Source organism: Nannospalax galili, unplaced genomic scaffold (genome assembly GCF_000622305.1).
Source record: "Nannospalax galili isolate Female #2095 unplaced genomic scaffold, S.galili_v1.0 scaffold1082, whole genome shotgun sequence".
NCBI classification, from domain to species: domain Eukaryota; kingdom Metazoa; phylum Chordata; class Mammalia; order Rodentia; family Spalacidae; genus Nannospalax; species Nannospalax galili.
Window position 1 is genome coordinate 384,221 of NW_008348580.1, and position 16,408 is coordinate 400,628.

General features: G+C 36.7%; 1 protein-coding gene across 4 annotated transcripts in view; it reads right to left on the bottom strand.

Annotated features, from left to right (window-relative positions):
* Focad (focadhesin) overlaps nucleotides 1-16,408 on the bottom strand; it is a 399,091-nt gene that overhangs the window by 234,620 nt on the left and 148,063 nt on the right. For all 4 annotated transcript variants that reach the window (XM_029569601.1, XM_008845526.3, XM_008845525.3 and 1 more), the window contains one exon: nucleotides 12,066-12,323. In XM_029569601.1, coding sequence (XP_029425461.1) covers nucleotides 12,066-12,323 — 258 coding nt within the window. The remainder of the gene's footprint in view (nucleotides 1-12,065; nucleotides 12,324-16,408) is intronic.

Sequence of the window (16,408 nt, forward strand, 5' to 3'; positions counted from 1 at the left end):
TATAATCCACTGGAAAGAAACTATGGGTCCTACTTTAATGACTATGTTATAAAGCATCACTTCAGATCAATAACTGCTTACTTCTGAAAATATTTCATAAAATATTAACCAATCAGCATAATTTCCATGCAGACCTAAAACAGAAACTCACATAATCCTTAATGTAGACACTGAAAGGCTCTTTAAAAAATTACTAGAGAGAATTTTCACCTTGGGTATTTAAATAAACTAATCTAGATTTTGACCACAGCCAGCCTAGCGTCTGGGCTTCCATGCCATCATCAACTTCCCTATAGAAACAATTATAGAATGTGCATGGTATGCTACAAAACACAGAGTGGGATACTAATAGGCACCGACTAGGAATGTTACAATAATGAACATTTAAGGGCAAATGTTATCACACAAAATCAAATGAGGTAAGTTGTTCTAAATGATCTGAAAGAGACAATGTGATTTTTCTCCTGTGCTTCCCCATCCCCACCTCCTTTTTACATACAAACAGCAAAGAATTCAGGAGGATTTCCCAGAAGGGTGTGATTTGCCACTAAAATAATTCATTCAAGCAGTTGAAAGACTATAAAAGAGTGAATGTCCTCCAGAGTCTCTAATAACGGTAATAGATCTTGTGTTACTATTCACAAGTGACCTCTCAGTCAGGCGATTTAATTTTTCCCCTTGCAGAATGGTTGGTTTCACACACAGTGTAATAACAGTTTTTTTACAACAAGACAATTCATCCGATTAGAAGGACTGCATTAAGCCTTTCATGAACAGCATGTGTCACCATAGATTTACCTAGAGTTTGATTTAAGACAATGGTTCTTAGGTTTTATGCTGTTTCAAAAATGATTCCTGGATTGTCTTCAGTAATTTTTCAGATCATTTCCTGAGCCCTTCCTAGCTTTAAAACATAACTAAGAACTCATCAAATGTTCAATGAGTGCTTTAAAACAAGTATCGATGGGGCTGGAGATACGGCTCAGTGGTTAAGAGCATTGGCTGCTCTTGCAGAGGAACTGGGTTTGGTTCCCAGTCACCCACATGATGGCTAACAACCATTCATAACTCCAGTTCTGGGGTATCAACCTCTGCGGGCATTGCATGACATGGGTGCAGTTTCACACATGCAGGCAATACACTCATACACATAAAATAAAAATAACAAAATACTTTTTTAAAAAAGGCATTGAGAGTCAGGTAATAGAAATGCATTGAAAATTCCTTTCTGTACAAGCTAAATGAAATTCTACTAATGTCTAAAAAAAGGATACAATAAGAAAAGAGCATACCTGACTATTACAATGACTTTTATGCTTTATGATATTTCAATGATGCATCATTAATTACAATATGGCACTGCTGAGAATAGCTGTAACCAGAGTAAATGTGGAGACCTCCATTTGTAAACCTTAACAAGACATAAAATGTAAGCATGGAAATCAAAAGTGTAAAGTGAAGTGGCCATCTGGTTATCTCTGCCACAATAGATGTGCCAGCACCATTCCATGTCCACAGAAACTTAACCCTAAGATTGCATATCTACATGCTTATTCTTATGCTTAGATCATAAAGGCTAAATTCATATCCCTAGTAAAGAGCTACACTGGTAGTTGGCAGAATTCTCAGGAGTTCCCTAACTTAAAAACCTTTCTTTAATACTGATGGGTCAGGTCCTCATCCTTCCCCACCAACCTGTCTATGGCCCTTGAATTTCTGAAATCCGGATAAGCTACCTGGGGAACAAGATCAGCACACCATTACTGTGGTGAGGATGTCTGTACATCACACAAGCCCCAAAGGGATTCTATTATTGCTCCATGTCAAACCAGTGGAATGAAGTTCTCAACGAGACTTAATGCAGGTGAAATTCTCAGGCTTACTTATTCCATAACCCTTAGGAATATTGCTTTCAGCAGAAGTCCTCTAAGCAACCCCACACCATGAATTCTGAGATAATCCCATCCCACTGTGGTTAATTTGCCCAGGTTGATCACATTTTGTTATGAGAAATACTAACACAACATTTGTACTAGCAAATCCTATGCATGTAAGCCAATTCCAGCTGCTAGCTAGCCCATCACTCTCTTTTAAATTTTGAACAGGTCACTAATTAATTATACCCATTCATTCATTCATTCATTCATTCATTCATTCATTCATTCATTCATGGGATACACCCTAATCTGGATTGCAGGGAAAGACAAAGTTAAGAGACAGGTTGAAATCCCTGTCACTAAGCTTGAAACATGGGGCTGGAACTTGTAGGATTCACAGTTCTCTAGCAACTCTCTCAAGAATCTTTCCTTTTCTCTTCACCTACCCATCTCATTTCCTAATTTCAATGAGTGAGAGGTTAAAATTTATAGCTCTCGTACATTTATGTTTATTCCTATTGCATTTTGGGTTCTACTGGGTGTTCTGTCTTAAGCTCACTATCTTATATAAATGATGAATCCACCAATACTGCTATTTTAACATCCTATTACAGTTTCATCTCCCCCAAATCTTGTTAGCCCCAGTATTTTTGAGGATTTCTCACATCCTGTCTAAATGCAAGATTCTTCAAGATCTTCTAAACACCTAAACAGCTGCATCTGCTCCAGCACCAACTTCCCTCATCCTTAGTACTGAACGGCTTAGTACTGAACGGCTTAGTACTGAACGGCTTTCAGGCTTCCTACCCCACTGTGACCTCATACATCAATGTCTTTGCACATGTTCTTCATTCTATCTGTAATGTTTTCTCTCCTGCTTTAGGGAAACATATGGGCCCTTTCATCTGTGCTGCAGGGGTGCTTACATACTTCCACAGGGGCAATTACCATTTTGTACTGAAAAGTAATTTTTTAATATTTTATTTATTATTTTTATTTTATATGCGTGAGTTATTGTCTGCATGTATTTAAGTGTACCCATGTCATGCAATGCCCACAGAGGTCAGAAGAGGGCGTCAGATCCCCTGGAACTGGAGTTATGAACTGTTGTTAGCCGCCATGTGGGTGTTGGGAATTGAACCCGGTCCTCTGCAAGAGCAGTCAGTGCTCTTAACTGCTGAGCCATCTCTCCAGCCCCTGAAAAGTAATTTTTGATTGGTCTACCAACCCACCAAGTCCTATCATTCCTGAAGGTGAAGAATACATCCTTTCATCTCAGTACCATCAGTATCTACCACATAGGAGGTCATCAATAAACATATGTTGTGTGATTAAATAAGTGACTTGAAAATAATAATATGGGACATAATTTTTTTTTCCTTTTTTGGTCTTTTTGAGACAAGGTCTCCTTGTAGCCCCAGCTGTCCTGGAACTCACTATGTAGACCAGGCTGGCCTTGAACTCACAGAGATCTGCCTGCCTCTGGCTCCCAAGTGCTGGCACTAAAAGTGTACACCACCACACCCAGCTTGGGACATAATTTTTTAAAAGGCATCTACAGTATTTCAAGGTGAATGATAATTCCACTTAAGAGAACTAAAGCTGCACCTCCACCATTAAAAATTAAATTCAATTTGCCACTAAATAGACCTGGAGTAAAATGTCACCAATATAATTTTCATTAATAATAATTCAGACTGCTAGAAATAATAAAGGTAGTCAAGGCTGAATTTAAAAAGGGCTAAAGAAATAAAAGTTGATTACTTTCATTTATATACTATAACAAACTAATTAGTCTAGTGTTTCCAAGCATGAGTCCCTGTTGATATGTCTTAATGAATCCATAATTTCATCATTTTAAATTAACACAGTCATCATAGTAATGTAAGTGAGCAAGTCTAAACTACCTGAAAACAGTAGCTTCAACATCTGCCTGTTTTAACTCAGCCGGTATCAAATTACCATGGATCTGCAGTTAATAGGGTTTCATTTAATAAGATGTTATCATTATCTAACTAACCTGAATCTAATTATGCATCACTCCACAAAGTTCCATCCATTAGTCTGATTAAACCCAACAATATTTTTAAAAGTTTATTGTTTTAGGATAGTATGTAGATATAGCTAACATATTTACCTGTGAACTCTATCAATCAACAAATAAAACACAATCTATCAATTAACAAATAAAACACAGAACAGTCTAAGGTTATTGAGAAACAAAAACATAGGACATGGTTTCCCTTCAAAAAGTCCTTTCATAAATTCTAAATCTAAATTTCATCCACTAAATTCATTTTAGAGACAGTTTACAGTTAAGGCAACCAAGGGATAGTTCGAAACACTAATTTGCCCTTACTAGTCTCATTAAGTTACTTGATTTTGCAATGTGATAAATTCAGGTAACATTCCTGTATAATTTTCATTGAATTTTTGTATATTTCATGTAGACACATCTACAATGGAACTTCTACACCTAAAGCTCATGAAACATAGTGGAACAAGGAGTAGAGAGAACTAATGTATCTCTCAACTCTTACCAATGAAGCTCCCTCATGCAACAGAGGGCAGTGAACACAAAAGGCCACAAATGGCCAAAGCGTAGAGAATAAAGAGTCTGCAAAGTATAGGTCCCTGGACTGGGTTCCTCCTACATTAAACTTCACCGACTCAGGGCTCAAGGACCATAGTGGAAGAGGGATGGAAAGACTGTAAGAGCCAGGGGAGGAGGTGCATGTCAATATAGAGAGTCTTAACAGGATCCTGGGACCTTTCTCATATGACCCTATAGCAATAGTTTCGGCATGCACAAGACTCAGGCAAAGTCAAGCAGACAAAAACCCAGCATAGAACTGGGAAAATGAGCAGCAAGCCCAAACATTAGCCAAAGAACTATTGGCAACTGATTACTGCTGAGTGAATGAGAATTGATCATTAAAGGAATGATTCTAGATAGGCTGACTAGACCCTGGTGGATGAACTCGCATTGAAGGATGTCTAGGTACACTAACTTGACTCTCTCAAGTAACATTTTTTTTCTTTCCTCTTTCTTTTTTTTGGGGGGGGGGGTCTTTTTGAGACAGGTCTCACTGTAGCCCCAGCTGGCCTGGAACTCACTATGGAGACAAGGATGGCCTTAAACTCTCAGGGATCCGCCTGCCTCTACCTCCGGAGTATTGGGACTAAAGTTGTGCGGCACCATGTTTGGCCTCGGGTGACATTTTTATATGTTTATTTTCTTCAGAGACAGAGAGGAGATACTATAGATATGAAGAAATTCATTTACGCAAGAACAAAGCAAAAATAGCAAAATATATGGTGTCCAAAAGTTCATTCAGTACATCATTGGCAAATCGTCCCCAGTTACTTCTTAACCATTTTGTGTGGCTTTACTTACCTTGTAACTATGTATTATGCCCATTGGAAGCAAACTGGCTCTTCAGAATGCCCAAATCCTTTACATTAACTCTTCTAAAAAAATTACCAAAGAGTCTATTATACTATCTATCATGAAATGCTCAAAGCTATCATTGATGAGCTAGAAGTCCAGTGTTTTCAACAAAGCTAAGTCTGAAGATTTCTGGTTAAGGGGTTTAACACAGCCATCTAAGCTTAAGAACTTTGGAGTTGAACTTTCCCGCCAAATAAAGACCTATCATCTCAGTGACAGCTGCATACTGTGTGCTTTGACTCTCAGCAAAGAAATTAAATCTGAAACACTAAAGAGCAATACTGCTGGTGAAACTAGGGTTCACAAAGAACTACTTCAGAAACTCCACAAATGGATTTGTTCTAGTGTTTGTTCAGTAATGGTACTCAAAAAAAGAAGTGGGTAAATAGATGAATAAGATTGTTTGGGATGTTCTGTGTGACATACACACACACAAAAAAATCAACAAGCTAAAAAAATTAAGTTATATTTGAGGAAGCATAAAAATTTACATCATGTTAAGTAGTAGTGGTGATAAACATTACCATTGAAATCTACTCAATGACTTTATATTCATACACAGGGGCCAAGGATCCAAGTACAACCAACCATGACTAGTAATAATCAGATACATACAGATTAGAGATGCATGCACCAACATCTAAGTGTTAATAGCAAAAACAATGAGTCTTTCGGTAAGGAACAGTATATTCTAAAATGAAATGGAGATCTTTTTTAAAGGTTAAAAATCCATTCAATTTTATGTCTTACAGGGTTTTTACTGAGCTCAATATTGTATAACCATATTAATTCAACTGTGAACCTAAAAATTTTATAGCCACTTTTGATAGAGATGTATCTTTGCTCTGGAAATTGTTATTGAGTATGTTAAAACTGTAATGAAATGCTTCTTCTAGAAAATTAAAATATATACATACATATATATGAAGAAGAAGAAGAAGAAGGATGAGGAGGAGGAGGAGGAGGGGGGGAGGAGGAGGAAAGAGTACATGAAGTTATCAGAAAAAAAAATGATGGGGAGATATGTGAGGAGATGAAGGGGAGGGAGTGGGCATGGATTTGATCAAAACACCTTATATGCATGTATGAAATTCTCAATAAAATTTTTGTAAAAGAGAAAAATTTTTTTAAAAAATCTTGTATCATACACAATTTTTTAATCCATATGTCATAGAAATAGGCTGTACACCCCTACTTCGTTTTTAAAAACTTGTATTTATCCAGCAAGATTTAGTCATGAATCATATATTTCCAGCAGCCTTATCTGCCCCTCATGAGAATTAGCTGCCCTCTTTCTGTGCTTGCCCAACACTCTTACTTCCCTGCACTATAGCCCCACAGTGCCTGGTTTTTCTAATGTACTATGAGTGCCTCCACGACTGTCTTTGTATTGCAAGTTCCAATTAAATTGAGTATCCCAAAGATGTTCTCCGTACACTGAATAAGAGATTCCTTGATACATTTTCACAAAATTGACAGTATATTCTGCAAAAACTTTTCAATGTGTCAACCCTAACAAACATGTAATTTTCTCAATATTTCACACTATTTTTTAAAAACAACTGGAATACAAAAATATGTTTTTATTTATTTACTAAAATATTCTTTCCCTAAATTTAGGACTTTCACAATTATAAAAGTTACCAAAATATACACAAAAGAATAGCTTCTGCCCAAGAAAGTATGTGTCTTTGACCCTGATTCAGTGAGAGCGACATAATCTTTTCCTTTTGAATTGTAACAAGCAGACAAACGTGATAGTCAGTTGGAGGCAAGTTGCTCCCCTGTTCTAAATATAACATTGGGATGTTCTACAAATACCATTCCCATCCTTTCTGTTTTGAGTAACAAAGCAACACAAATGGATTTTGCTTTAGTATATTACTAGATAGATAACAAGTGTCATAATAATATGGGTTAGAAAAGAATCACAACCAAGCATGCTTTAATGAAAATTTTCAGTAATTTCTAATCTGTAGATCCACCAAAAACAACTCAACCTATGTCATATTAACACTATGCCAAATAACTCAGCCTATGCCATGTTAACACTATGCCAAGAAATTGACATAGAACTGATTCCCTAGATATAAATTCTGAGTTTCATACACACTATCAAGAAAAAAAGTTAAAAGTGCCAGTTTGAAGCATCTTATTCTACAGATACCTTCACAAAATGTATAAAGAAGAAATAAACATTTTGCCATAGGATGAGGAGATACAACCTGACCCTGTATTTTGGTCTGAGTTCCCTTTTGTCTAATTGCTTTATACAGAAGCATTCTAATTTTTATAGAAGCATTCTAATTTTTCTCTGGGTCTAATTGAAGCTATGGCTACCAAGGAATAGTAGTTCAGCAATTCTTATCTCTAACGGTCTCTATTAAAAGTACTGTACATTCTAGCTTCTTTTTACTGGTGTGGAGAACACAGGAAGCAGACTGACTTCAGGGGATAGCATTTCATAGAACCCAATGACAACAGAACAGAGTGTAAAGTGTCCAATGACTCTTTGTGCAAGTTCTTTTATAGAATATATTTTCTCCTTTTCTCACAGCAGTAACTCACAGACCATTAAATTTCACATATTTCCTATTCATTTTCTGTGTTAAAATATGGCTTATGACCCTGAGTAGAACTATCCAGGATTTTGTCCTGGAAGTGAATTTTTGCTATTTGATAATATATGACTTTGAAAGTATCAGAAAGTCATGGGCCATGAACCTATCCATATTAAATGACTTCAAATGGCTCAAATATGCATCTACTTCTACAAATGGAAAAAAAAAAAAAAAACAGGCCCTGAAAACATCACAAAATTGCCAAAGATTGCAATTGCTTCCATTAAATAATACCTTTAGCCAGACTTAACAACCAAAGTGTGAAAAAACGCAAAGTAAAAAAAAGCAAAATAAATATACATGACTATTACCACTTCCAACCAAAAAGCATTGAGTTTCAAGAAACTTACTACTACATTCAATGAAAGCAGATTTTAAGGAGCAGTCCTTTGATTTCCTAAAGTCAAATTTAAAAGCTTTTACCACATGATCTTGCCCACATGAAAAAAATTCAATCTCAAAAAAGTTAAGAGTAGAATGGTAGCTAGTAGAGGCCTAGGAAATAGGGATGGAGAAGTAGATCAGTGAGTGCTACGTTAGTTAGATAGGAGCAAAATGATGTGGAGTGCTACTACTCAATAGGTGATCAAAGATAATAATGTGCTATATATTCCCAAAGACGAGAATAAAAGGTTTTTTTGTTTTGTTTTGTTTTAAATTTTCTGTGTGTGCGTGTATGGCCTGCATGCAGGTAAGTGCATCCATGTCGTGCAATGCCCACGGAAGACAGTGAGGCTGTTGGATCTCCTGGAACTGGAGTTACGGGCAGTTGTTAGCTGCCATGTGGGGGCTGGGATTCGAACCCAGGTCTTCTGCAAGAATAGACAGTGCTCTTAACCACTGAGCCATCTCTCCAGCCCTGAATAAAAGGTTTTTTAACTTTTCAGCACAAAGAATTGACAAATGTTGAGGAAAAGATGTTTAATCTGATTTGACTATTATATAATGTAATGAAATATTGCAAAGTACATCACTGATTAGCACAACGTATGTTTTATGTATTAGTTAAAACTTTAAAAGCTTTCTCCCTTCATATTCAATTTTATGAAAGAGTAAAAATGAAATTGATATTCCTTATACATTAGAGTAATTCCCCTAAAAATGGGATATGAAATTACCACCTCAGTCTACCTAAAAGCTAGTCATCTTTGTGGTTAATGTTCAGTTCAGATACTAAGTACTTTTTTGTATTTTAAGTGACACATAACAATTATACATATTTATGAAGTACAGAGCATTAATTCAGTCTTTGTGGACAATAGGCAATGATTAAATGCATATGCATATGCATATGTAATGAACATTTACATCTCATTTATCATCTGTGTTAGAAGCCTTCAAGCCCTTCTGCTCCAGAGTTTAAAAAATACTTAATATACTGTTATGAACTAGTCACTCTACTCTGTTATAGAACATTAGAAATCCTTTCTCTTAACTGTATCTTTATACCCATTGCCTAACCTCCCTCTATCCTCCTCGCTCCACTACTCTCCTAGCCTCTACAACAACTACTCTAGGCATTTAACCTTGCCATAAACCTTTAACCACACAGGAAGACGATAATATATTTTTTCAGTTTTTATAACTACTAACAGGGGCCAGTGAGATGCCTCAGCGGGTAAAGGCTCCTGTCACCAAGCCTGAGGCGTGAATTTGATCCCCATATCCCATGGGTGAAAGAAAAGAACAGACTCCTGCAAGTTGTCTTCAAACCTTCACACACAGTCTGTAGCACTCAAGTGCCCACAAACATACACAGAAACACACATACACATGCACGCACGCAAGCACTCACCAATGAATGCCTGAATGAATGAATAATGAATGAATGAATGAAATGTAATTTTTTCAAAGTGAAAAACCACTAAGAGGCTGTCTTTATTGCCAAAACAGGATATAAGCTGTTGTCAGATATTTCCTACATATATTTATAAGACAGATGATTTAAGTATCTGCTAGGTCCCAGGAGGTTTTTGTAGGATCACAAAGCTACATAAAAAATAGAACCTCCAAACACTTCTATTACCACATAGGCTTTAATGCCCCAAACCACCACTATAGGGCAACCCAAAGAAGGGATGAGGAAAAGATATTACAGAAGGCTTTAAGAGATGAGTAAAATCCCTTTATTTCAGGTAAATAGGGAACATTAGAGTAGAAGGGGTGGAGGATGGCCTAGGTAGACACAAAGAACCATTTACCTGAAGCTTCCAGAATAAGTATAGTTGGAATACTGCTAAAAGCCAAAGTCATAGTTGACAAAGTAGCAAACACAAGATCCAAGAAGGAAGAAAAGGATCGGCTGAAGAGATGGCTCAGTGTTTCACAGCACTGACTGCTCTTGCAGAAGACCTAAATTTGATTACCGTGACCCATATGGTGCCTACCAACCACCCACAAGTCCAGTTCCAGGGGATCTGACACCCTCTTGTGGTCTCCATGGGCACTGCCCACATGTAATGCACACACATGCATGCAGACAAAACACTCTTATACATAAAAAAATTTTTAATAAAAAAAAATTTAAAAAGGAAAGGACATGAAGAGAGTAAGTAAAGGTAATGTTCCTAAAAGTGTTAAAAACATGACACAATCAGGAACATGGAATGTGCTTAGGAAAGTGGTACAGAACTAGTGCTGTTACCTATTAAGAATGCAGTCAAGCTGGGCATGGTGGTGCACACCTTTATTCTCAGGAGGCAGAGGCAGGAGGATCTCTGTGAGTTCAAGGCCAGCTTGATCTATATAGTGAGTTCCAAGCCAGCTGGGGGGGGGGGGGGGGAGCTACAGGGAGACCCTGTCTTAAAAATGAGATTCACTGATTGGTCCATACAGATGAGAGCAGATCAACAAACATTTGCTACTCCAGTTCCAGGGGCTCCAACACCCTCTTCTGACCTCTTTAGGCACTGCATCACATGGGTATATCTACCAACATGTGGGCAATACACTCGTTCACATAAAAATAATAAATAAAATATTTTTTCAAAGCTGAAAAGTAAAGTAGAAGCATGATGAAATGATGTATAGTATGCACATGCAACAGAATGCACTTCAAGTACATAATAGATTATCTGATTTAAAAAAGAATGAGCATGACAAGCTGAGATGAAAGAAAAAACCCTCCAAATACCTTAACTGCCTGTCTCCAACATATTTTCCCCATCACTAACACTTAATGTTTTCCACTAAGAACACATGATTTTCCTGAGAGGCAAAAATTTTCTTCACTATGCTTAAAAAGAAACATAAGCATAGATATCAATAAAAAGAAGATAATAAAAATGCCAAGCCTGTTTGGTTAGGAAATTGTCCCCTCATAGAACACATTTCAGAGAGTCTAGAGTGGAAAAATAAAAGAACGCTATGTTAAATGTATTTCTATTTTTAAAGGAGGGAGAAAAGTCTTATTTATGTCTCACTGCTTATTACCATTCAAGTTCTGTGCACATGGGAAGTCAATTGTTTACTCTTACATCCCAGCATGTGGATCAGAACTTCACATAGCAAGGACACAATACTTTTGTTTAGTAAATGACTGAATGAAGATAGTATCAAACTGTAAGGAGAACTGATAAACCTGGGTCAATTTTAGATCAATATTAGGACAGAAATGTATCATGGAATAGGTTGTGAAAACATATACAAAAACATTACCATATTTAGATTTCCTAGAAAATATGATTTTAATAAAGAAATGTTTACATTGTTAAGTATGTATAAACTCAGAGCAAGGACAAAAAGCAAGCTGGGTATAATGGCTTTTAATTTCAAGAACTTCTGAGGCAGACGGCAGGCAGATCTATGAGTTTAAAGTCAGCCCGGTCTACATAGCCAGTTCTAGATCACCGAGGGCTACAAAGTGAAACCCTGTCTCAAAAAAGTTAATTTTTTGAAGGGAAGAAGAAGGGAGGGGAGAGGAAAAAAGAAAAAAGGGAGAAAAAGAAAGGAAGGAAGAGGAAGAAATGAAATTGAGAGGATAAATAAAGACATGGAAAAAGTCATAATTTAAAACTTTGACGTAAATAATTCACAAACTAAAAATACTAAATCATACTAAAAATTCCAACTACTAAGCTGATTTCCCATTACTTTTCCATTGTTCTTATTCCTTACCTGAGAAGAATCTGCTTGGGCTAACCGTGTGATGACCCTCAGTATCTGGTGAAGATTCTGTCCTTCATCTTCAACAAGGAGGTGAGTCAGCAGTAAAATAACATGCACGGGGATCACCATAGTGACAGGTAGCAAGGACTCCATGGCAGTCAGCCAGTCACTTGCTGCAGACTCTTCTCCCATTACTTCAAGAATCCTCCAGGCTGTGAAGATTGAGCCATACATGCTGCTTATAGGAAACGTAAGCCTGCTGAAGAGCTGAAAAATAGACATAAAAGGCATAAATGAGATGAATATATTTGACAAAAATACATTCCTTATTTCTGACATTCATTTACTATATAGCTCACTATAGGAAACAGTTCCTCCAAATAAATGAATACAACTTTGAGTTACCAATAAACAGCTCTCTACCCACACCTGAGGTAACAGGATTACACAAAGAGGGGAAAAAAAGTTGTTCAAGAGAACGTGAGAATATTTTATCACACAATTTTCTCATATTTACATTTATTCCCCATTAATAAAGGTGGGAAATGGATCAATATACAAGATTCAGAAGTAGGAAAGCTTGGGAAAAACTTCTCACTTTAAAAAAATTAAAAATGGTCAGCAATAAGAAGGAAGAGAGGCACCCCAATTCATTGGGCCAGCTCCAGGCTTTCATAAGAGGTAGCTCAGGGCAGATGGCAGATTTGGATAAAGGAAAATTCACATTAGTAAGAGACAGTACGTTGATGGGCTCAGAGTTGGTTTAGCAACAGCCTGGGAATTCATTAGTATTTGTGAATAAGTTCTGCAACAAAATGTAGGCTGACAGCTCTAAGCAGAAACACTACATTTCAGCAAATCAAAAAAATGAATCCTCACAAGCAAAGCAGTGTGGTCAGGTCTAGGGAGTAGGCAGAACCTTGTATTATGCTTAGGGCAGAAATGGCTGAGAAGCCCTAGGCATTATAGAAGCATTTGACACTGCCTGCTAATAAAGTAATTCAAAGTTCACAGAGGATGATGACAGAAATTAAAAATCTCTAAATCATGACTCTCTGTATTAAAGGATGTCTGATAAAAGTACCAACTGAAAGAATGGGAAATAATTTAATCTTCATAAAAATTTTAGTAACAAACCCATTAAGATATATTCTACAAGACATTCTCCACATGATAGGGAAGCTGCACCAAAGAAATCTCCACAGGATGGCAGTCTAACAAGATGTGTAGAATGACAAAACAAAGGGACATGCCAAGGTGGATGGGGGGAAATGTCATGGGGGTCCCACTGCAAGATAAAAAGCTACAGACAAGAGACATATGCTGAAAAAAGGAGAATCAGTTTTCTCCAGGGATGAGGCTCCTTGAGAGCTTACCTAATCCCAAATGGACAGCGCTAAACACAGGTACAAATGAGCGCCACTAAAGGGAACTCAGTGCAATTCATTTGTATGTCTATTTATGAATATATGTTTGTATATGTAAGAATAATAATCCATGAGCATGGGAGGTCCTTCCATCTTCTGACGTCGTCCTCAATCTCTCTTAAAGATTTAAATTTTAAATTGTCAAGATCTTTAATGTCTTTGGTCAGGTTTATTCCGAGATATTTTAAATTTTTGCAGCTAGTGTGAAGGGGAGTGTTTCCATGTGATCTTTCTCTGATTGCTTGTAACTGGTATATAGAAAGGATGCAGACTTTTATACGTTAATTTTGTAACCAGCCACTAGGAGTTTTCTGGTGGAATTCATGGCATCTCTTAGATATAATATCATATCATCTGCAAAAAGGGATAATTTGATCTCTTATTTTCCAATTATTACTCCTTTATTTCCTTCTTTTGTCTTACTGCTCTTGCAAGCGGTTCAAGCACTATGTTAAGGAGAAGTGGAGAGAGTGGACAGCCTTGTCTAGTTCCTGATTTCAATGTGAATGCTTCCAGTTTTTCTCCATTTACAATGATGTTGGCTTTGGGTTTGTTATATATGCCTTTAATTATGTTGAGGTATGTTCCCTCCAGTCCAATTCTCTCTACGACTTTGAAAATAAATGTGTGTTGAATTTTGTCAAAGGCTTCTCTACATCTATTGAGATGACCATGTGGTTCTTGTCTTTGAACCCATTCATATGATTTATGATGTTTATTGACTTACATATCGTGAACCATCGCTGCATATCTGGGATAAAGCTGACTTGGTCATGGTGGATGATCTTTTTGATGTGTGTCTGTATGCGGTTTACAAGTATCTTGTTGAGAATTTTTGCATCTATGTTCATTAAGGAAATGGGTCTATAGTTTTCTTTTTGGTTGTATATTTACCCGGCTTTGGTATTAGAGTGACGCCAGGCTTATAGAAGGAATTTGGAAGTTCTCCCACCATTTCCATCTTTTTGAATAAATTAAGTAGTATTGGATGTAGCTCTTGGAATTGTTGATTCTTTGTATTGTTTTCTTTGTTTCAATTTCATTAATTTCTGCCCTGATTTTTGTTTTTTCTTCTTGTCTGCTGCGTTTGGGTTTCGTTTGCTGTTGGTTTTCAAGTGTCTTGAGTTGCAATGTTAAGTCATTTATTTGTGTTCTTTCTGATTTTTTGATGTAGGCACTTAGAGCTATAAACTTCCCTCTAAGGACTGCTTTCAGCATGTCCCAGAGGTTTTGTTGTGTTGTATTGTCATTTTCATTTAATTCCAGGAATATTTTTATTTCTTTCTTAATTTCTCTTTTGACCCATTCATCATTTAGGAGTGTGTTGTTTAAGCTCCATGTGTTCATGTGGTGATTAGGGCTTCTTTTGGATTTGATTGTAGCTTTATTGTATTGTGGTCTGACAGAATGCATGGAATTATTTCAATCTTTTTTATTTGTTGAGGTTTGTTTTGTGCCCCAGTATGGTCAATTTTGGAGAAGGTTCCATGTGATGCTGAGTAGATGCTTGGGTGGAATACTCAGTAGATATCTGTTAACTCCATTTGGTATATGGTATTGTTTAATACAGATGTCTCTCTGTTAACTCTCTGCCCTGCTGATCTGTCTAATGGAGACAGTGTGGTATTGAAGTCCCCTACTATTAATGAGTTGGGATTCATCTGGGTCTTAAAGTCCTGTAGTATTGTTTTTATGAAGTTGGGTGCACCAGAGTTTGGTGAATATATGTTCATCATTGTAATATCTTCTTGACTTATTGTTCCTTTGATCAGAATGAAGTGGCCCTCTTTATCTCTTCTGATTCATTTTAGTTTAAAATCTATTTTGCCAGATATTAGAATTGTTATGCCTGCTTTTTCTTAGTACCATTTGCTTGGTATATTTTTTTTTTCTATCCTTTCACTTTAAGATAGTGTCTGTCCTTGAAAGTGAGATGAGTTTCTTACAGACAACAAAAAAATATGTTTTGTTTCTTAATCCATTTACCTAGGCTGTGTCTGTTGACTGGGGAGTTCAGTCCGATAATATTTAAAGTTAGTAATGAAAGATGAGTATTGCATCTGATCATTTTTATTTCTGTTTACATTCTTGATATAGCTGTACTTTTCCACAGTTATACCTTCTTTGAATTTCTTTCCTCAATCCCTTGGGTATAGTCATTCCTTTCTTCAGCTCTTTGTATTGCTTCCAGAACTCTCTGAAGGGCTGGTTTTGTGGACATGAATTCCTTCAGCCTCTTTATGACATGGAAGGTTTTTCTTTCCCCTTCAACTGTAATAGACATTTGGCTGGGTATAGTAATCTGGGTTGGCATCTGTGGTCATTTAAAACTGGGTATACTTTGATCCAGGCTCTTCTGGCTTTCATAGTTTGCACTGAAAAGTCAGCTGTGATCCTAATGGGTTTTCCTTTATATGTGACTTGTTGTTTGTCTTTTACAGCTTTCAGTATTGTCTCTTTGTTCTGTATGTTTAGTGCTTTTACTGTGATGTGCTGTGGAGTTTCTTTTCTGGTCCTGTCTGTTTGGTGTTCTATATGGTTCTTGTATTTGTATGGGCATGTCTTTCTTTAATTTTCAGAAATTTTCTTCCAATATTCTGTCGAAGATCTGGTCCACACCATTATCTTGGGATTCTTCTCCTCCTATAAGCCTATGATTTGTAAGTTTTGTCTTTTTATGGTGTCACACAATTCCTGCATATTCCATTCTTGTGATTTCTTAAATTTTCCATAATCTTTGCTTGAGTGGTCTAGTTCGTCCACTTTATTTCCAGTCTTGATGCTCTGTTTTCCATTTCATTCATCCTATTGGTGAGGCTTTCTCCTGTCACTTGTAATTGGCTTACTGAGTGTTTCACTTCCTTCTTCATTTCAGCCTGAGTATTCTTCAATATTTCTAACTCTCTTCTGAGTTCATTCAGAAGT